This window comes from Drosophila grimshawi, unplaced genomic scaffold (assembly GCF_018153295.1).
Source record: "Drosophila grimshawi isolate 15287-2541.00 unplaced genomic scaffold, ASM1815329v1 contig_1367, whole genome shotgun sequence".
In the NCBI taxonomy this organism is placed as follows: Eukaryota; Metazoa; Arthropoda; class Insecta; order Diptera; family Drosophilidae; genus Drosophila; species Drosophila grimshawi.
In genome coordinates, this window is record NW_025062889.1 from 6,247,842 (window position 1) to 6,270,747 (window position 22,906).

At 39.0% G+C, this 22,906-nt stretch overlaps 1 protein-coding gene across 1 annotated transcript in view; it reads right to left on the reverse strand.

Moving 5' to 3' along the window:
• Positions 1-21,734, reverse strand: part of LOC6560502 — a 66,464-nt gene extending 44,730 nt beyond the window's left edge. The window contains exons 1-3 of the mRNA XM_001985871.2: positions 21,623-21,734; positions 16,032-16,491; positions 12,901-12,921 (exon numbers count right to left, since the gene is read on the reverse strand). Of these exons, the coding sequence (XP_001985907.2) occupies positions 12,901-12,921; positions 16,032-16,170 (160 nt within the window). The 5' untranslated portion in view covers positions 16,171-16,491; positions 21,623-21,734. The remainder of the gene's footprint in view (positions 1-12,900; positions 12,922-16,031; positions 16,492-21,622) is intronic.
• Between the last annotated feature and the right edge of the window lie 1,172 nt (positions 21,735-22,906).

A 22,906-nucleotide genomic window follows, 5' to 3' on the forward strand; every position in this document is an offset into this window, starting at 1 on the left:
CGTTGACGAACTATTTGCCATTGAAAATGATTTAATGTATCGTAAATATTAATTTATTTTTTTAATTATATAGAAACTTAAGAGGTACGCGAATTTGAAAATAAATGCAAGAAATTTTCAATGATAAAAATAATTTCAAATTAAGTAAGTAATTATTTAAGCAACGCAAACAGTTTAGTGATTAATAACACCGAGCAACACTTTTACTTATAAAGACATTTATTTCCCATTTAGTAAACAAACATCGAAATGAAAGCAAAATGTTTGTTGAGCCTGCGAATATCGCAACACAACAAAGCAAAGTGGGTTGGGCTGGGATTTCGAATAAAGTACAGTTAAACGCTAAACAAATCCGTAACGTTCATTTAATCGTAACAGCATTGAATACAGGAAGCAAAACAAGCAACAAACAAACAAACATACATTAGGGAGCGAAGAACGAAAAACAAATGTAAAAAGGATACAAACATAACCCCCGAAAAACAGACAGCTAGACAGACAGACAAACAGATGGAATTGGGAAAATAAAGGACTGCGAGGACATATCTGGCAAACGGGCACATGGGATACCCAACGGCTGAAAACAAAACACAAAAGACGGCGCTAAAGATCCAAACCGAAAGGGAAACCAACAGCCGCGCCAAACAATTGTTTAAAGCAGCAAAAATGCGAGACGCACACACACACACACACACGCGAACATAAGAAATACAAAGACAGAGCCAGGCTATAGTCAAAGCTAGGAGCCACAATCGGAGCCAGATCCTGTGTCAGAGCCGTGGGTTTTGTACGGCAAAGCCCACCTGCCACCTAAGCCCAGTGCGAGACGCAGCCGTCACGTGCTGCCGCTGGATATGTGTGTAGGTGTGTGTGTGTGTGTGTGCGTGTGTGTGGGAGTGTGTGGGTATGTGTGTGTATGTGTGTGTATGTGTGGGTTACATAAAACCGCCTGTGCGCACCCTGAAGTAGACTACAATATATGTGGCACGTCTTAAGCTGTAGCCGGGCGACTGTTGCTTCAGTCGCGCCCTATGCGTTTAGTGCCAGCAAACAACAATAAAATACCAACATCAACAGCAGCAACAACAATTGCTGCTGTTCCGCGCGAGCTCACACAAACACCCTCGAACACACCCACACCCACACACTCCTACACACATTTATACATTTTTAAAATGCTACTTTCACGCAAAATTTAATCTCAATGACATTTGAGGCGAACTACTGACAAAAATAATAAAGGGGCAAATTCCCCAGTCGGAAGTCGTATTTTCTTTGCTCCTTTGTTTGATGTGGCTGGCGAGACCCATTGTGTGCAAGAAGTGGGGCGTGGCTGCAGCCGTGACACACATTAGACGGCTAATAAGCAGATAATGAAAAATGAAACATAAAATACTCAATTGCGTTATTCGGTTTGTTCTATTTTAAAGTAGATTTCTCTCTGTGTGCGTGGATATAGGACAGCCAAATTGATAAACATCAAATTAAAAACGCAGCATAAGCAAAATGCTTACAGACAGACAGTAAATAAAACCACATAAAAGCCGTAAACGACTGTGTTTTGTTGTGGCCAACCCACGCAAAATAAAATCTGGCAAGCTGGGCGGTTGGTGAAGAGGCCAAACTGAAAAGTACGCAAAAACGCAAAACGATTTAGCCACAGACAATTTTGCAATTTAAAATGTTGGCACATATAAACAATTTGTATATGTGAATGCAGCACACACACACACACACACCGCACACACTCTAATATACATTCGTATATGAATGGACATTTGTATAGATTGCAATTGGCAGATTAGCTTGCTCCCATTTTTCGCTATGGCCTTATGTGAAGCGCTGATAATGCGCACATTTGTATATGATGGAAAGAGAGGGGGCGTGGGTCTGAAGGATGTTACTCTGCGGTGGCGTTTGTGAGGCGGACAAAAGATTAATGGCTTTTGTGCGCCTAATTTCGATTTGATTTTAATGCGTCTGGACGAACATTTTTGATTGCGCTCCACAGCCGCATTGAAATTGAGCAACAAATAATAAAATAAAGTCGACGCGTTGTTGATTTTGATGTGGGTATGCAGCGCCTGGCAAGGATTGAGTTATTAGGGTTGCCCATCTAACATTGGGAGAACCCTAACGAAAGAAAAAATAACTTGAAGATTTTGCATTTTTCTATGTCTAGACAAATGATTAAGGGTTCTTAAGATAACACTGATAAGTGGCCACTGAATCGACTTTAATTAATGAAGAATAGTGACGTCACACACTTGTGGAACCGTCCGTATACATATGCAGTCAATCAAATACTGTCACCGTTATTTATATATTTTAAATATTTATTATTTTGCTCATTTTGATTATGTTCTGAATTTTTCCTTAACGTTTGTGCACTCTTAGGAATTTTTAAATATTCAACCATAAACTTGAACTTTCCGACAATGCCAGACAAAAAATGAATAGATATAAATATATCCATAAAAGCATGCGAGTCAGACAATGTTGGACGCTGCTTTTGTGCCGTATATATATCAACATTATTCCAACAGTCCCATAATAGTGGTAGTAACAATAACAGTAACAGTCGCACAAGTTGTACATGGCAATTGCAATTCCCGCACGAGTGGCGGCTTTTAAATTTTAATTAACTCAACGGCCCGACGACTGGCACAAAGGCAATGGCAATGGCAATAGCAAAAGGCTGCGCTGCTTTCACATTCACATCCATGTTCGCACAACCAAAAGCCTTTGCTGAAGCCGGGGCAAAAAGTTATTATTTATTTGATGTTATTTTGTGCTGTTCCAACGCGCCATAAATGGCGACCATGCCGGAGCAGTGACATACTTCGTGCCCCCGTTCCCATTGCTGCCTCTGCTGCAACAGAGCGCATTGGCCAGCTAGAAGGAGGCAGATGCAACTAGGCTGTGGCCCATGTTCATATATTTATGAGCATTTTACACAGCCAGTGCACAGCAGCCAGCAGCGAAAGCTGCCTTAAAACTCGACTCAGCCACAGGCATCTGCATCCAAAATTATGCAAAAAATTTTGTAGTCATTTTCATTTTCATTTTTTTTTTTCTTTACTTTTACTGAAGTTTTGGGTACATTTTAGTGTCCAGTTTTTGTGGGTACGGGGGTTCCACACACAGATACACTGACAAACACACAGCATTCAAAAGTGGCAGCTCTTTGTGATGGTGCCGACAACCACTTGGCTGTTGGCCGGGCGGAGAAGTTCAAATGTTGTTTGTAGTATGTGGGCGGCTGGGTGGGCGTTCTTGTCAACGCAGCTTTTGTGTCTGCCTAGAATATATAACCCATTTTTGGCTTTTTACGACTACAAGCCGAAACAACTAACTATGCGCTGTCCTGCCTCGGTGCATTTCATCCTTGTCTGTACTGTGGTCTTTCTCACATGCAAAATTTGTGTGTGTGGTCAACGAAAATCCCCGACACAACCACCATCGCCATGTTGTTGCTCAGGCAACCGAAGCCCGACAAGAGTTCACTCAAATTGCATTTGGTGTCCGGCGTCGGTTTTGTCCTGTTTGCCCCGTTGTCCGGTGTCCTGAGTCCTGAGTCCTGTTGTCCAATGTTCACCGTTTTGTTTACCAGCCGGCCTACAGAATAATGCTGCTTCTGTTGACTCTGCGGGTTGAGAGTCATTTAATAGCGTGGCTTCCAGGCACTAAAAGCAAATAGTTTCAATTTTTAAGTGCGTGCTTCAAGTCTTGCCATAAAACTCAACCCATAGCTGTAATTTTATGATCTCCCAAGTGTGTGGTGCCGCTCAAAGTGCATTAACCCAATGCATGAATCATTATCGTGTCATATATACATGTATACGTACATATTGAAAGGGGACTCCATCTCGCATACTCTCATGCAATATGCAATATAAAACTCGACTGCCAACACAGTTAATATCATATTTCACTTTATTTAGCAGCAGCTGGCATACATTATGACGGGGCGCACCTTTTGGCAACTTTGATAGATGACAGATACATTTATAAAAACCCACTCGACATATTTTAAAATTGCAAAATATTTGCAAGGATGGTTGGGGGCCTTTGTCTGCCTTTGTGTGTAATGATATGATTGAATAGACGCCATTATTTATAATGCCAATAGAAGGGCACATGTTGAAAAAGATCTCTCAAGAAAGTACATATATATATATCTCTTTAATACACAAATAATTTTAATATAATAAAGGTTGTTCTCTAATTGTTTGAGTGCCCTTCAAATATACTTGTTCATATATATGTTAGGAGAAATTCAATGAGGACAGAATATTAAAACTCAATTTAAATAACACATAGGCGTAAATTGAAAAATTCACTTTATCGACAAGCAATTTCATTAAAAATTCTAATTATTGTATTCCATTATTTACTGTACTTTGTGAAATGTTGTTGTGCCTCAGCACGAATATCAAACATTACATTCGCTACAACTGTTACTGTGTGCAACAACAAAGCCAACAGGGACAGCGACGAGCGCTCAATTCGCTTGTATTGCTGGCAGGATAAAGCGCTTAACTGACAGGTTAATAATCTCGACTCGATAATCGAAAGCCCGTCCGGACAAAGGCACAAAGGACACAAGACAGCAAACACACGCTGCACGACAGACGACAGGCTGACAGTCTTCACAGAATGTGAGCGGAGATAGCCGCACAACATACACACGCACACATGAATGTGGCACGCAGGACGCGAGTCTCAGAAGCGACAGGACTAAGACAATAATGGAAGACCTTAGCATCGTTGTGGGTGAGGCATCAATGTGTGACGGGGGGGCAACGGGGGCAACAAAGAGCTTATTAACGTGCCGCTGACAGCTATTGGGAATTCCAGGGACCTCACCGAATTTGTGTGTTATCTCTGGCTCTCTGTTGATTGGCAAATATTTCAATTATTTTTTCATTTTGTCAATAAATTGTGGCCAGCGATCGTTGCCTCTGTACATTTTTGTCGATTTGGCAAAAACATTTATAAATCTCATACTACAAATATCATGCAAAATGCGTGCGTTATTTATGTGAACCGCATTTTTTCTGTGCCCCAAACAAAATTGTCAGGCGTCTGACACACATTTTGCTGTAGGGGGAGCCTCCATAGACGCTTACAAAGAGCAATAGCAGCAGCAGCAGCAGCAAAAAAAAGTAAATAAAATCATAAATTTATTAAAATGCAGTTGCTGTAGTGCCAGCTCTGATCCCAGTGCAAAGCCAAAATACATTTTCATGTCCGTACGATGGAATTTACATGCAAATTTAAAAAACCAGAGCGCTACATATGTATATGTGTCTGTAAGTGAGTGTGTGTATGTGCCTGTGTGAGTGTGTGGTGGGAGTATGTGGCATATTTGACATATAGCCGAGTCGGTTTTACAACGTCATTTCTGGTTCTGTTGAAATATTAAAATGGATGGCACACAAATGCATATGGCTCTGGAAAACCAAAACTCTCGGAACGCCAACTCCCACAAAAACAATAACGAATGAAAGGAAACTATGAAAAATACATATTTTTTAGCGCTGACAAATATTTGCTTAATCGATTTATTATTTGTTGCACAATTTCATAATGAACAGTCATTAATAATGCCCAGGTAGGCTCAATGTTCGCTCAAAAATGCTTTCACAAATTCGAACTTATTTACAAATATTTTTATACATTTTGTTCAAGTTGATGAAGATTTATATTAAAATATCATATTTGATTTGCTATATTTATTTATGTTTGTTTTTCAGACTTAATTAACTTTGATATAAGCAAATAATTTATTATAAAAATAATTATGATTTTATTGGCTTCATTGCTTAGCAGAAATACAAAAGTTTTTACAGCTCTTATAACCAACAACGAAATTTAATTTAATTTCACTGGTCATGGCTATTTTGTAGTATTGATTTGGACAGACGCGTTCTATATCGTATGTCATCTTGCAAAATATTTAGCCCGAATTTGCTGGCAAAAGCAAGTCTATGCTGTAACCCAACCTTAACACATGTTTGAGGATGTTTAAGTTTTATGGGTGTCTTTCATCTTAACATTCTTTCTTCCTATCTGCAGACAAGTTGTGTAAAGGAACAACCATAAATTGAGGCAAGGTCTTCATCTTGTTATTACACCGAGTGCAGCCAATCAAAAGGCCAACAAACCTAACATTTGCCACTCCACAGGCACAGTTAAGTACCAAACAAACTCAGTCCAGTTACTTATAAAGTTCCTTCTCTCAATCCTGGTTGGGCTGCACCTTAAGCCACTGACTGGCAGGTGACTCGGATTCACCAGGCGACCAGGCAAGCAGGAGGATCTGTTTAGGGCTGAAAGTAGCGTTTGCCTGTTACGCCTCTTTTGTTTAGCTTTGATTTAACATTTTGTACGTTTACTTTACAGTTTAACAGCCAGCAAGCGCAGGACATGCTGTACCAGTTCCGTGACCGCCCACTTCGACAAGCTCTGCTCGTCCTCTTTGGTCCTGCATTTTTGTACACTTTTACGTTGGCAATTTCATTTGGCTGGGGTCGCTGTGGGAGTTCAAGCTGAAATGTGCTTTTAGTTTTTTTGCGTTTTCTTTTATACATTTTGTGTGCGCACTTGCCCCTTTACAATCCTGTCCTGTGTCCTATGTCCCGGACCAAATAGTGCGCCGTAAAAGTGCGCGAAACTCAACTAGTACGGGAACTCGAACTAATACATAGAGTTGGATGGAGGTGTAGTCTACTTGTAGTTGTAGTTGCTTTTGGCCGACTGCTGCTGTCCCATGTGAAAGGCGAGTTGACAACTTTTCTGCTGTCGTCGCCGCCGCCGCCAACGACGCTGTTTTTAGTTCAACTTTTTTAAGTGTAGTTGGTTTTAGTTGCTTCGAAATGTTGATTCTTTTTTGGACTATTTTTTTAGTGTATTTCCTTTTTTATATATATATATATATATATGTAATTTTTTTCTTTGCCTTGTTCCAGAAGTTAAATGTTTCTACGTCGCTGATGCGCAACCAGGCGGCACAAATGCGAAATGGCTACAAACAATTTGAAGCAATAAAATAAAGAGAGCATGCTAAAGGGAGTTGGAATACTACAACTACAATTGTAAGTGCAACTACAACTACAGCTAAAAATGTAACTACAACGACAACTACATCAAGGACTATAATACAAGCAAATGCCACAATATCTGGGCGAAATAAAAGAGAAATTTAATTGTAAAATTGTTATTGTGCTGTGAAATGTCCTCTAGCTATTGGCTACTACCGTGCTTCTCGAGTGGTGCCTGTGTCGCACATTCGCCACCCGCACCACTCAGAGTTAGGGCTAACCACGCTTTTAATTGCCAGTCGGACAAGTTTAACTCAGCTTGGCAGGACTCACTGCAACAATGGCACTCCTTGAAAATTTCTCACTAAAAGTTGATCAATTTTTGAAACTTCAGAGAACGAATTATGGATTTATATATCGTTCTATTGTAGTTGTGATTATTAAGTACGTTCTTCAAGCCATACAATTGTCAAAAAATGCTTGAAATAGCAACACTTTAATCTCAAGAGTTCAACTGTGTTAATAAAACCAACAAGCCCGAAGTTGCCCTAGTGAAAATGCAAGCAAACAGAACAAAAATTAAACGCAGCCATTGTAAAAATCTCTGCCTTCTACTCTATGGCAACAATTACATGTTTAATTAACTTTTTGTTATGATAAGTATAGAGTAGGGCGATGCCACACGCCCCCCTTTTCCGTTCTCTAATTAGAAAATTGCAACAGCATTCGAGTAGAAGCAGTTGATGACGAGAGGCGAATGAACTTCAGCCCCAGAAAGTATGCAACACAATTGCGGCTGGCATATTAAAATCAGAAGCGTAGTAGAAACTGGCGTCAGCTCGTCAGTCTTTCAGACCGTCAGGCAGTCAGTCAGTCAGTCAGTCAGTCAGTTAGTCAGTGTCAAATTTTAATTTAGATTTTGTATGCAAATGGACTTAAATGTTGCATAAAGCGTATAAAGCTCACACACACACACTTTCAACAAAATTGTTATGAATGTGAGAGGCTCTATATGCAGGTGTATGTGTGTGAGTGTCTATCTGTGCTTATATATGTATGTGTGAGTCTTTGTTAGGCTTACTGCCTGGCTGACATATGCAATTGCAAGTTACAGTTGCCAGACACAGAACTTTGGCGCCGTATTCCAAAGCTTTTCACTTTAAGCTCTTAAGTTTGTGCATATCGCAAAGGATCTTCCAAGTCTCCAAGTCCGCCTGTGTCCCCATCTATATATATGTATTTGTGTTGCATGTATTTGTTGAGCTGCTAATGACTCAACATTTATGATTAGTGTGCTGGCAAATTGCGTAGGCTCTCTCACTTGGGGGGCTTTAGCTACCCTAATTGGCATTGTGGCTTATGGTTTAGTCACTAAATCAATCAGTCTTTATGTTATGCAAATTCCATTTCTCTCTCATGCATATGCTAATTAATGATCAAAATATATATTTAAAAACTTTTCCTTTATTAACAAAATTTGATTGCAAAACACACAAGTTCATATGCATAAATGTTTTTTTTTACTTTTATTATTTTATTCTTGCTATACGAAACTTTGTTCTTGCCATTTTTACTCGAATAGTTGTCAGCCTTTTATTTTATATGAAAAGTTTTGTTTGTCAATTTTTAATTTTGGGTATATCTTTTCGCTCATATGGGTAAAAGTTTTCAGCTCCCTTTAACATTTGTGTTTTAAACATTTTTTTTTAACATAAGCTGAAGCGTGTTGTTGATCTCGTTGCTTCCGTTTATTGAATGTGTAAATGTTTATGCACATAAAGTGTGTACCGAATGTTTAAATTAAAAAACTTTACCAAACAAATGCGTTATTTTTAGTTCAGTACAGTTAAGGTCGGAGACAGTTGGATTCCAATGTCATAACTTAATCAAATCGTAACAGAACCTAAAAAATTGGAAACAGGATTTGATTTCAAAATTCTGTTTTGGTCAGTGTCGGAGTAAACTGTTGCGCTGATGTGCGAGAATACTTATGCATTCAGTTGCTTATAAAGTCAGCAGCAAGGTTTGGTATGCAAATCCGCTGAAACAGCAGTGAGAAGTGCTAAAGATTAATGGAAAACTTTTTGCATGTTTCTTTTTTTCAAACTCGAACAAAATAAATTTTAAGTTTGCGTTGAAGCGATTTAGATTTGCGGCCAACTTGAAGACAAGTTTGAAGTCTTTAGCATACGCCCAGAGAGTCTGTTGAAGGGCCTGCAGGTGCCAAGGCTTCAACTGTTTATTTATTTATTTATTATGCGACCGACACTAAAATGTAACTAAAAAGCAAAAAAAAAAAAAATGAGGAAAAAAATACACAGAAAAACACGATTCGTTGCCTGCCGAAACATGACGTCTTCACATGTTGAGTGACTGTGGGTAGGATGAAAATTCTGATTAGCAGTCCTTCGTCGAGTTGACGTTGACGCTGCTTTGATATATTATGCACGCTTGAGGGCGGCAACAAATAATCAAGTATCAAATTCCGCACGGAATGCTAACGAAAACACACAAAACGATTTTTTTGTGCCCAGGCCACAAGGTAGCATCAGGATCGGTTCAGGTATGGGATTTGTTTAGGCTTCTGCATGTACGGGTGTCTGTACATCTATGCGAATGTGTGTGTGTGTGGATGTGTGTATGTTTTGGTACATCTTTGTTGTCCTAAGCTGCCAGCCAAATGAGGCAAGACACAGGCCGCAAAAGCCCCGCAAATTTGGAAGGCCACAAAAACAAAGCCAACTCATCAGAGTGCGTCGCTCCTGTTCAGGTGGAAACTTCTTCTGCTCAGACTCCTCCCTATGTGCTCATACTGTGTGGTTTGAGTTTATGGCGCGTGCGACAAAAGAACACAAAACGCCGAGAGTGCAGACAATCTGCCTGGGCCACATGGCAACATCATTGGTGTGGTCCCTGCCAGCAACTCCATAGTCCTTGCTTGTCTGAGCTGCTGGCTTTGTCTAGTAAATCGTCACGCAGAGCGTAAGGCAAAAATGCCTAAGCCGATTAACAAAGCATAATAGTTGGCAGTTGGCAACTGCTCTCACAGCCAACAAACCGACAATAAACTCTGTACAGCACTGCCACCGACTTTGGGCATAGGGCAACTTAACCTGGGACCAAGGACTCGGGGAGTGGTCAGTTCCAGACTCAACAAAGTTGTTTGATTTTTCTTGTTGACTTTATGTGAGTCCAGCTTGACACACACCCCTCAAACATACACCCACCCATCCACACGCTGAGCTGTGTGTGCTTGTTAGTTTTTCTGGGTATTATAAGTTTGTTATTAAGTTTGCCGTGTGCAACTGATAAACATCTTCGAGGCGTTCCAGCTTAGATTTCCTACAGAGATTCTACAAAAAACTTAAAATGTATCAGTAAAGCTTCTTACTAATATTTTATAGAACTGAAATCTTGAGATACTTCATCATCTAAGTGCGATATACAAAAATTGTATTCGGAATTTGGCGATAGATCAGTTTTCAGTAAAATTGGAGCTGCACTTTCTAACAAAGTTGAATATTTGTTTATGTATGAATAAATTTCAGGACTTTCTGTTTTAAATAAGGCAAGAGTATTAAAATTTCGTCAATTTGTATGTCGCTTTAATTGGCATTGATGTTGTTGTTGCCCATGTGAAAGCATTGGACATTCGGCTATTGGAATTTGCGTAGAAAATCTTATAAGTCAAACATGAGATTCCCATGCAAAACTGTTTTGTCATTTTGCTTGCCTGATGTTGCTGCGGCTGCTGCTGCGACTGCTGCCTCTGCGTCTGCCTCTGTCTCTGCCTCTGCTGGGGCTTTATTTGCCCGGTATTTGTATTATTTCTTTTCTGGCTGTGATTTATTAGGGCCTACTTTCGTTTCTTGTGCGCCTTTATTTTTTCTTTTCTTTTTATTTTATTTTTATTTTTATTTTTTTGCTGCGGTTTGCTAAGCTTTATTTGTTCATTAGTGAGTCTGTTTAAGGCGACTGCGAATGTGACTGCGAATGGAAACTGCTGAAATGTATGCAAAAAGTATTACTGAATATGCTAAGAGGCTATGGAGTCGAGGAACTGAGTAGCCGAAAGCATATTAAAGTGTTGTCGTCTTTAAGCTGCCAACCGTTTGAAGTAGAAGTGAGATTTTTAAGTATCGTGCTAAACTCTTTAGCTGTCTGGCAATCAGTCACCTCTAGTGGCAATAAGAAATGAACTCATCTCGACTGGTCGGCTTAATGAGCGCAAATAAATTCAAGTAGGCTTAAATTTTCCACTTTTTTGAGCTGCCAATTGGACACTTTTCCCACGATTTGCTTCAGTTGTAGTAAAAACAGCCGCAGAAATTCATATACAAAAATAATACAGCAGAGAAACGGCGCAGAAGGCGCCATGAATAACAACAAGAACACGAACGGAACTAGAGATGGATGACAGTGTGATAGAGAAGGAGTGAGAGAGAGAGAGAGAGAAGGAGAGAGGGAGGGAGAGATGGAGGGAGAGAGTCCAAATATGTATAAGAACCACAAATCTGAAACTAAGCAAAATGAATTCTATTTAACATTTGGGTAGAAATTTCAATTTATTCTTTTTTATATTTTGCACTTTGCCAACCCCGCCAAAATGAAATATAGAAATCAACGATGGACTACTATTGGGTGTGGGCGTGGCCGCCTTTTTGTGACGTACGCGCCGCCGTCTACTTAGGAAAATGATAAATGTCCTTGTAAAACCATGAAATGAATGAGTATGAGAAAAGCCGGAGCTGTGAGCCATTGTGATATGGGCCAGCCAAGGCAAACAAGGACAACGTCCTCGGCAAACAGCAAGAAATCACAACAACAACAACTAACGAATAGGCAACTGTGTTTCAAGTGTAGTCCTGGCCTGGCCAGAAGGCCACTGGGCTATCAGTTTGGCCCCTAAGTAGACTACTCTAAGAGCACCAAGAGCCAAAAGCACATGCAGACAGTTCGCCTCAAGTGCGTGTGTATATCTGTGTGTGTGCTAGCGTGTGTGTGTGTATATATGTGTGTGAGTCGCAAAAAAAATGTTGACAAACTCCTCGCAACGGCGACTTTTCCGTGCCGTTGTCATTCAACGCGCTGTCAGTTGATTTTCTTCTTCTTTTTTTTTTTGCTACTGCTGCCGCTGCTGCTTACAGGGAACTTTGCCCAAAAAATGCCGCCCCAGAGGCAACGACTTAAGCAGCGCTGGAATTTTTGCCTTTCAAGTGGAATCAGTGGCGAAAGTTTTTGGCCAGCAGCGAAAACTACACACAGACGTCTAGATAGAGATATAGCTAGTGGGAGGGACATGGAGACTGACAGAGAGAGAATGAGAATGAGAGAGGGGAAGAGTGAATGAGAAAGTGATGCAAAATAGTGGAAGTGTTCCACTGTTCCACTGTCCATTGTTGCTCATCACTTTTGACCGGCTGAAAGTTGTTTTGGGGATTGTTTCCAGCAAGTCGCTTCGATTTCGTTGTCGATGCTTGTTGGCTTTTGCTTTTGATATCTTGCATTACTAAGCTGATTTTTGTTTTTCCGACTTTACCAGGGTTTCCTTTTTAGCCTTCTCGGCTTATGGGCGTGGGCGTGCGTGTGTGTGTTAGTGTTATGGGCGTGGCAGCACAGCTGCTGTTCTTGTTGTTTGTATTGTTGCGGCATCTATTATTTGGTCTGGTCAATTTTGTGTGCAAATTGTTTGGGTTGTGCCCGAACATCAATAATATTTTGATGTCCATGGCATGGCGCACACACAATAATGTTGGTAAACGTTTGAAAATTGTTTAAGGGTTTTTGTGGCTTTTTTAAATGGTCTTGACTTATGTGCTAAGCACATGGCTTTAAAAACAAACACGAAACTTACCAGCCAAAAGATTTAACAAAGCTGTAAAAACAAAAAAGAAAACAAATTAAAATCAAGTAACAAAACAAAAATCATAAGAGGAAAATATATTTAAGTTTAACAATACAAATAAATGAATCTTAATAAAATAACAAATTCAAAATTCCGTTACGTTTTCTGTTTAATCAATTTAAAATTTATAATTCCAAAACCCACAAGTTTTTATGGTATTTAAAATAAAGAATATATTTTATTTACAAAAAAGTTAAACTTAAGAAGAAAATGCGGGCTAAGTTACATAAAACGTTACATTACAATATAAGTTTGGCCTATTGGAAGCTGCCTTTATTTGCATTTGAATTGGAAATAGTTTCTTTCTGTAATCAAATGCTCCAACTTGTCATGAATTGTACACATACACATATATAAATGCTCAACTTACATGTGTAAATACTATGGTTGTAAAATCTTGAAAATTTACCATTAAATCCCAAAGAAACTTTTGCACAGTCGAACCTATTAGCAAACAACTTGCCGCTTTGGGGCAAGTGCAGCTTATAGTGCGATGGTACGATATCTATATCCAATTCAGGCCAAGTTTGCAATGTTAGAGAAATGCAATGATTGTGGCAGCAGCAGAGGCAGAGGCAGAGGCAGCAGAAACTTAACTCATCAGAAATGCCTCTAAATAAGCATTTATAAAGCTGCGCAGAGGCAACAAATGGGAAACTTTGCCCAAAAACAGACAACAACAAATTGAGCGAACGCCCCAGCAGCGGCAGAAAACCCAAACATAATTTGAAAGTTTTTGAACAAAATGTGAGTACGTTGTTTTCATAGAAATGCGATAAATACTCCTCGAGCAGGCTGGCAGGGAGGAAGACAGAAGGACAGGCATGGGAAGTGGTTTTGTATGAGGCGTAGCGGTTTTTCGGCTTGCAGTTAACTTGGAAAACATGGAAATGCCAAAGTGAAAAGTTTTTGTGCCGGCGCCAACGAAATTCAATTGAAAATACATAAAATCTAAATTTATTAAAAACACCCCTTCGTTGCCTACTCCCCTTTGCATATATGTGTTTTTATTGAAACACCCACGCCTTGAAGTGTTTTCTTGACTGTTTCAAACTTTGGTATGAAAATACGAAGACATTGCTCAATCTGCAGAAACAATATGCAGCCTGGCCATAGGCATCGCTGCTTCAATCGGACGATTGCACACTGTGGCTGTTGTTCGGACTTGAATCAAGTGGCTGTAGCTGTGGCTGTGGCTAATGCGGCTCAAGTGGCGGCCGAGTCGAGAGTGGTTTAGACCCGAACTTGTCTGGCCTCTAAATTAGTTGCCCAGCTGGCCACATATGTTGTTTGCGTAATATTCACATATCGCATCGCTCATACATCATGTTGCACAGAGTTTCTTGAGTAAATTACTCATAAGCCGAGTTGTTCGAGTTATTAAATACACATTTTTACTCAGTTAATTGACGCATAATATAAACTGCCTGATTCCAGGGCATACCACACAATGCGCAATTAGCGGTGCTTCAAGGTGGCTTTTCTCACTTTCAATAAAGTTGGCGAACTTTCTGTTTATTTGGCTGCCCAATGGCCGTACTTATTGTTCAATTTGCTTGCCAACTTTTTCGATAGCTAAAAAGACGAACACAAAACTTTGAAAAGTTTTCTTTGCAACGCACAAAAATATGCTATGTCCTTTAGCGTGCCCTCCACCCGATTTACTTGGCTTATTTATTAGCAACATATTATTATTTGGCTTGCGATAGGCAAGACGAAGGGGTGGGGTGAATAAAAGTGATGGGCAGCGAAAGTTTTGGTGGCTGACCAGCTGGCGAGTGATCTTGGCCCCTTGGCAATAACTCAAGCAAACAGAATAACAAGCCCTAAAAGCCATCTAGTTGCCTCCACAACAGCTGCTGCTGCTTTAGCTGCTGACCATTAACAGGCGTTCAAAGTAAGTTTTCTTGCCTTTTGTTTTGTTTATTTTGCTTGCTTCTTTATTTTTTCATTTTACGCTCGAACTGCGGGCAGGGGAGCATTAGACGATTACAAAGAGTTTCGCACAGCTGTGAGATGGGGAATGGCTTAGCACAGAATTTACAGCGGCAGCAGCAGCAGCAGCAGCAGCAGCAGCAGCAGCAGCAGCAGCATCTCCTGCCACCAAAATCAATTTCACATAATTTAAAGTGTATGAAATTTGCACATAAACTTTATCAAAATAAACCAGAAATCTCATTCATTCAATAATGCAGAGGAAGAAGCTTCGCTTTGACAGAACCAAGCCACGAAGGCGTACGCATATTCACACACAATAAACTTTATGTTGATTTAATAAAACTTCCACTCACACACACACACAGACAGATAGGCTGGGTCAACGGCAACCAAACTTTTCACTTTAAATTAAATCTCGCACACACACAAGCCACATGGTGCAATTTGGTTAAACTGGAACAACATTTGCAGCCAGGCGCAATCAATTCTTTGGCAGCACACCGAAAAAAGCGAAGAAGTGATGCGCCAGAGTATGCAGCTAAGATTTACCCTGTAATGCTCAATATATCGTACACCTCAACACATTTAATTGCAGGCTTAATGTTATGAAAACAAACAATTATTTATATATAACTTAATATAAGCAATTAACATTAATAGACTTATCGATTTATAAGAGCATAAGTGCACTCGCATAATTCATGGCCGGTTAATTATTCATCACCAATAATACTGATTTATTTATAAATGTTAATCCGCTTTATCGATTTGTCGCTTTTTGTTCTGTTTGAACATAACAATTATCTACTGGTGGCTGCTCTGAATTATGATACCCTATGCAACTCGTAATATTACAGTTCACTGAACTTAATTTAAATATGCCCGAGCACAATCAAATTAAAATATATATAAGTGCTCATTGAGGGTGATAGCTTTTTATGACTTTAAAAATCAATCATTTGTTTATATAAGTATAAATTATTATTATTGTAGTATAGAATTAAATACACACTAAACTTAGTTTATAATCAATTATTATATCATCTTAAATATGTACACCATATGCTTATTTTTGGGAACAAGGGAAATGGTATTTTATGTAATTTAAGGCTTAAGGAAGGGTTGAAAATTTGTTAACTTACCGTTCTCTTCCTCAATGTTGCGGGTCATTGTTGTCGAGGAGCTGACGCGAGCACGTGTTGCTGCCGCTGCATGGCCGTTGAACGTGGGCAGGACGAGGCACAGCAGCAAGGACGACAAGCAGCTGACAACCAGGCACATGGTTGCCTTGCTTTCTGATTGTTCGTGTTCGTGTGTATGTTTTTTTCTGTGTTGGACGATGGCTGTCTAGAGCCGTAGAGTGCCTGAGGTGTGACAGCAGCTGCTGCTGGTGTTGCTCGATAATGCCAATGGCAATGACAATGTCAATGGCAATGACAATGGCAATGTATTGGGCAGTTTTCGTTGCTGCTGCTGGGCTCTACAGAATTTCACACACACACACTGCAAGCATTCGTTAATGTGACTTTTTTGGATTGCATATATTGCTTTGATTTACTTTGACATTTTTATTTGTGTCCATTTACCAAATTTCTGCGGAGGCTGCAAAAGACAAGTGCCGTGGGGTCAGCATATTGTTGACATGTCAATGTATCAAGTGCATATAGAAACTGCAATGTTTCGGAATAATTTCATTTGGCAGTTTCATAAAGTTGTTGCTAATTTTGTTGTTTTTGTTGTTGTTGTTGTTGTTGTCGCTGTCGAAATTTATTTAATTGCCTTTATATTTGGTTTGGCAAAATGTATAAGCAGATTTACTGCACTCTCCCACAGTCACACATACACACACGCATTGAATATTGTAATTTATGTGATTTTCCGAATTTTATTGGGTTAATTTGTTTGCTTTATATTTATAACAGAGATATTTTTAAACGATATTTATGTGATTTAAATTGTTAATTTATGTTTTTTGTTGTTACATTCCAAAATAAAAACACAAATTACGCAAAATTCTACGATTTCGCCAAAATGCTTTTTAATTTGCCTGAATTTATTTGCAACAATGCAAAGGTCACTTCAAACAAAAGCTTTATTTATTGACGGCAAATGTAACTGTAATTAATGCAATCCCCACACAAATTATTATATATTCAATGAGGAATATTTCCTAGAATAGCTCGAATAAAAAAATTAGAATTGATTAGAGATCAACTATTTAGTTTTGGCCAAAAATAAATAAATGTTAATCATTCTAATTTATCAGTAAAATAATAATTTCAGTCTGACAATTTAAAGATATATCAGTTATGAAGTAAAACAAAAATCTACAGCTAGATTTTAAGTTAGAGCTGAATTTATTGCTATCCAAAGCACTAAACTGCCAGCTAATCAGCATTTTGTTTATTCACAAGACTGAAGGTCCTCAAACGCAACCAGCCTCAACAGGAAGTTTCTTATCTGCAGCTGGGGAGCTCATACGGATATATTGGGCGAAGACAGCTACAAATCACATCGCAAACGCCTTGGCAAAGTAGCAACACGTACAAAATGCCTACCGCTCCTCAATATTTTACAACATATTGCACTCACACTGAAGCGCTTTTAATTAAAGTATATTTATAACTTGGGTCCTGGACCAGGGTGGGAAGACACCGAACGAAAGGAAGAAGCAGAGATATTTTTGGGGGAAAGTTGTAGGAAATCATTTAAAATGCCGCTTGCGTACATATTTGTTATAATTTATGGTGCCCATATAAATGACTAACAACACACGAGGAACCAGGAACAAGAAACAGGGACCAACTGGCAACTGGCAACTGGCAACGTGCTGGGGCGCAAAAGGACGAATCAAGGCAAGTTTAGCAGGGCCAATAGAATGCCAAAACATGTGCCCAAGTATGCGCGCGTGTAGATCTTTAAAGGGAGCGTAAGGAAGCTCACAGGACGTGCCAGCATCAAAGTTCAATATGACAAGGACGACGACGACGACGACGAGCGCTGCAGAAATAATGCCAAAGAGCTAACGAGTGCAAATTTCTCTTTCGATTTTGCGTTTGAGTCTTTTTTCTCGTTTTTTTTTTTCTTCGATTTTTTTTTGTTCTTTGCAATGCTTTTACTTTTACGTAGCAAAAACTCAATAAACGATAAACAGGAAAACGGAAATCGGAAACTGTATACGTTCATGTTTCTAGTCTATACACCAATACACGAACACACTGAAGTAGCGCGCCGCCATTTTGCGCGACATTCGAGGCAGTTCGACGTGCTTTTATGATATATTGACTTGATGTGTTTTATCGGCCACGTCGGCATTGCTGGCAATGCTTTTAGCCGCCGCGCACTAATTTTATTTTTGCCGCTGTTGACAAGCTCGCCACATTTCAACTTGTATTTGTGTATCTCGATTTATTTATTTATTTTCGCTCACCCTCTCCCAGTAGCGCAGATCATAAATAAAAGTTTATTTAACTATGCAATACGCGACTCTGTCGCAACCGAGTCTTGAGGGTGTGGGACAGTGCGGAGACTGAATGTTACGCTTTAATATCACTTATTTTTTGTTTAAAATGGCGCATAATAAATATTTATAAGTTTATTTATCATACTCCCTTCGCTGCCTGATTGCCCCGTTAGCTGCGGCTCCAATAAATGGATTTCCATTTCAATGGCCAAATAAATCAAAAGCAAACAAAAAATTTTAAGAATAGCAAACAGTAGTTAAGCGATTAATGTCAATATTTTTGGAGATCTGCCATAAAATAATATCCACAACTGTCTAGTAAAAAATGCAACGGATTTTCTATTCAAATTGATGAAAAATATTTGCAAATAGCGCCCAAAATATTCGACGCTTATAAATCCGCTGTTTTAAATGTCCACGGCAATAAAAGTTTTACGAATAGCTTTGGATAAACACAAAAGGACAAACAATGTCAAGCACTTTAACGGATTCAGTATGACACAATTTTATTCAATTTATAAAATCGTAAAATTGTTGGACAACATGTGTGATGCGACGACAGAAAATAAGAAATAAAGTGTAGATAAAAATTTAATTTTATGATGTCCATCGAGGCTAAAGTGAATATTCATAACATTTAAGGTTAAGCGACTAACCTAACCATGGTATCCAAAATGGGAATAATTTTAGTAAATCCGAAGTCGAGACTCTAGTGATTTTAAAAAGTTTCAGGAAATTATATTAACATTCTAACACAAACTATCAACTGAAAATATTGTTATGAAACTGTGAAATCAGAATCGAAGAAACACAAATTTGCTATTAGCTTAAAAAGTGTGCTACAAAGCAGGCTAACAAAAATAATAATAAAAAGTCTTTTGCAACATTAGCTAATATGGGTTCGAGCTGTTGCCGCATTACGCGGCGTATACGTAACCTGGTTGCGTGCAGTACGTTGTGCCAGTTTTCTCTCGATCGACATGCACTTCAATTGCCAAACACACGAAAGTTTGTGTGTGGGTTTTATGTGTGTGTGTGTGTGTTTTTTTCTCCGGCTGCAAGTGCAGAAAAGTGTGTCGACGTTTTTTCCATTTCCGTCGTTGTTGTTCTTGTTGCAATGTAATCTAATGAAGTGTGTTTGCATTAAAATGCAATTTGAAGTGCAAAGTTACAATATTATTATGGCATGCCATATAGGTGTATGTATTTGAGTATGTGTGTGTGTGTGTGTACGGGTGGCTGAAGAGCTCTTTAGCCTAGCTCGAGCTGCTCTACTCGCAATACCTGCCATAAGGGCCAAGCGTCGGAGTCGACGCCATTTTTTGTGCTTTCCTTCTTTTTTTTGCGGCTTATGTGCGCTAAGTGAGCCTATAAAAATCCATACATGGCTACCTCTGCTGGTCTGCTGTGTGTGTATTTGTATGTGTCAGAGTTTGTGTGTTCAAGTACAATTTTATGAATACTAAAATTGCCGAGTAGCCGTGGCAGCAATCAGAGCGTTCAACACTTGGCATCATCATCGTGCAGCTGTTGTTGCTGCTAATTTTGCAGCATACTCCTTGCGCATTTACATGCCAGTGACCTTGCAACAGTCTCTTTCTCTCTATCGAGCTCCATCTCTCTCTCTCTCTCTCTCTCTGTTGTTGTTGCCGATCTGGCAACATTTGCTGAACATTTAATATGCTTAAGCCACATGCAAATTACAATCGAATGCAATTGTTGAATTATTGTGTATTATTCGAGTTTGGTTTCAGTTTCGGTTACGGTTTTCGGTTACGCACTGGCCGCAATATAAATTGCATATTAAAATACACACACATTTCAATACTTAATTTATGCACTTTGTGCTCGATCAAATGCGCACGCCATTAAATGTCTCATTTAAACACACAATTTGGATGCAATGTGCTGGCCGCATTATGGCCTCTTGTGGCCATCGGTTTCATTGAATTGGTTGCTGTGTTCAAATTAATTGTGTCGAAAGTAGTTTGAGTTGTGTTAATAATTATAGTTTTAATAAGTGCTTTAGGAAATGCCTTAAATAGTGGTTCACTTATTAACACATAAATTACAAAATTAATTATTCTTTTTAGTGCAATAAATTAACAAAAATAAGCTTCACAGTTTCTGCAAATTGTTCAAGTTTCGATTTTTAAAGTAAGTTAGAAAAGAAATTGTTCTTTTTTATCGCTATTTAATTGTTTCTGAGCATTTGAGCTTTTTTGTAATGTACTTAATAAAATATAAGAAGCATATAAATTAATAAAATATGGGTATTTGTATTTTGTATTGCCTTTTGCAGCTTGAAGCAATGTCAATTTCAATCTGTGCAACCCTCTATTAACCATTTCCTCTAACCGTACAATCTTAATCATTTGATCTCCCATCTATTTGTGGCGGCTGCCTTTTGTCGCAGTTCAAGTACCTTTGTGGAGAGCACTCTGTGTAATGAAATTACACGCACACTTCAACAATTTAGCAATTGACCAAATCTGCATCACTCAACACTTTTCTCGCCTGACATTCCTTTTTATTAATATAGATATATACATTTATTTTTCTATTTGATTATAGTTTGTGATGTGCTGCTGTTGTTATGTTGGAATTCAATGCCAGCAATTTAGCACTTGAGCTATGAAATTTGACAAGGCATATGAATGCATAACTACCCAGTTGCATAAGAAATACCCTGTAAATGCTAAATACTCTCAATGGCATTCACAAACAATAACAAATTTACTGCAATTTGTTGAGGAGGGGCAGCAACAACAAAGCCTTTTGCGGAAACTATTTCAACTAACTAAAATGGAATTGTCGTGCAAGCGAGAAAATCGTTTCATGTGCCGGCTTACACGCACATACATATATATACACATACACACACACACACACAAAGACATACACAGAGCGTAATGTGTGGCATCGACGCTAACTGCTAAGTAATCCAAACGATGGTGCTGCTGAGATTCGCATTTTCTGTCCGTTGTGTGTGTGTTTTCCAATGAAAAGCGCTTTTCATTGAGAACAAGGCGACAACTGCAACGACAACGACAATGACAACGGCAACGACAACGTCAGAGAGTGTGGGTGGGTGTGGGCTGTGGGTGGTCCCCCACTCGGATCGTATTGGATCGGCTGGGAACGTGCCCCGACAGTCGACAAACGTTGATTTGTAAATTAAGCAGCAACAACAACAATAGTAACAACGGCAACAACAACTGTGACAATGACAACAAATTGGTTGTCGCTTACAACAAATCGACTGCTTACATTTTGCCAGCCAGAGAGTAAATGTGCGAAATTTACGCGCCACACGCGACAATAATCGCATCTAAAAAAAACGCTCGTTGAACGTGGCACGTTTTAAGTTCTCGTTCTCGTTCTTGATTTGGTTTTTCTTTTTCTTCTTATTTTATTTAATTTTCTCAAGTGTAATCAACACGGCGTATACGCAATTTCGACAGACACATTTTTGTTGCGTTTCACATTTCAAAGAATTGATTGGCAGCACACTCGAAATTCAGAGAGATTCTCTACATATTTTTTGAAATGGTGCACGCAATGCAAACGGAACTCACAATTCGAAACGCGAAACGGAAACGGGTTATCGGCGAAATTTAATCGAAAATCCCGTTAGTTTCGACCGTACCCGCGGGATCGCAAACTCTCACTGAAACGATTTTTATGGTACATACAGAGCAGAGCGACCGAAAAAAAACCCATCGCAGCCGAACAGATGGCAGCATCCCGAGCAGCCTGCCCGAAGACCATCACAGCGCCGCCAATGAGTGTGGCGGCGAGCGAGAGAGCGAAATTGCCGAAGTGAAAGCCGAGCGCAGCAGCCCAAATAGCTGCTGCTTAATAGCTGCTGTTAACGCTCTGTTAGCGACCAGCTTGTAAATCTGTAAGCTTTATGCATTTTATTTATAGCAAGATTTGTAGCCTTCAAAATAGACCGTGAATAGTTGTACTATTCTAATTATAGGCAAAACATAAATTCCATAATATTTCTATTAAAAATATATGAAAAATATGAGTAAGAATGTGGCATGTAATATTACAACAAAGTAGTTGATAATTTATAGCAAGTTCTTAGCTTGTTTACATTTCTTATTAGCCAGCGGCATCGTGTTGTTCTCGCTTGCGCTCTCCTTTTCTCTCTCGCTCTCTCTCTCACTCTCTCGTGCATCATTTGCTCTCAGCGCACTGTCTTTCTCTCTCTCTCTCTCTCTTTTCTCTCTCTCACGCAGCTTGTTTTTAGTACAATCAGCTGTTTTCTGTGCTAAAATTATGCATTAAATAATATTACTACAAAGGCCAAGTTCTTACATTGTAATAGTTATTGTTGATTGAGCATTAAATGAATTTTATTATTTGCATAAGTAATACATAATCTTAATTAATTTTTTAATACTTTACTTAAGTACAACTTTTGTAAATGCGATCCGTTTCAATTTTATAAGCAGTTCTTAAGTAAATGTTATTTAAATTTTGCTGCAATTATCCACACTGCAAAAATATTTTCAACTATATTCCGTTTTTTTGTTTTTATCA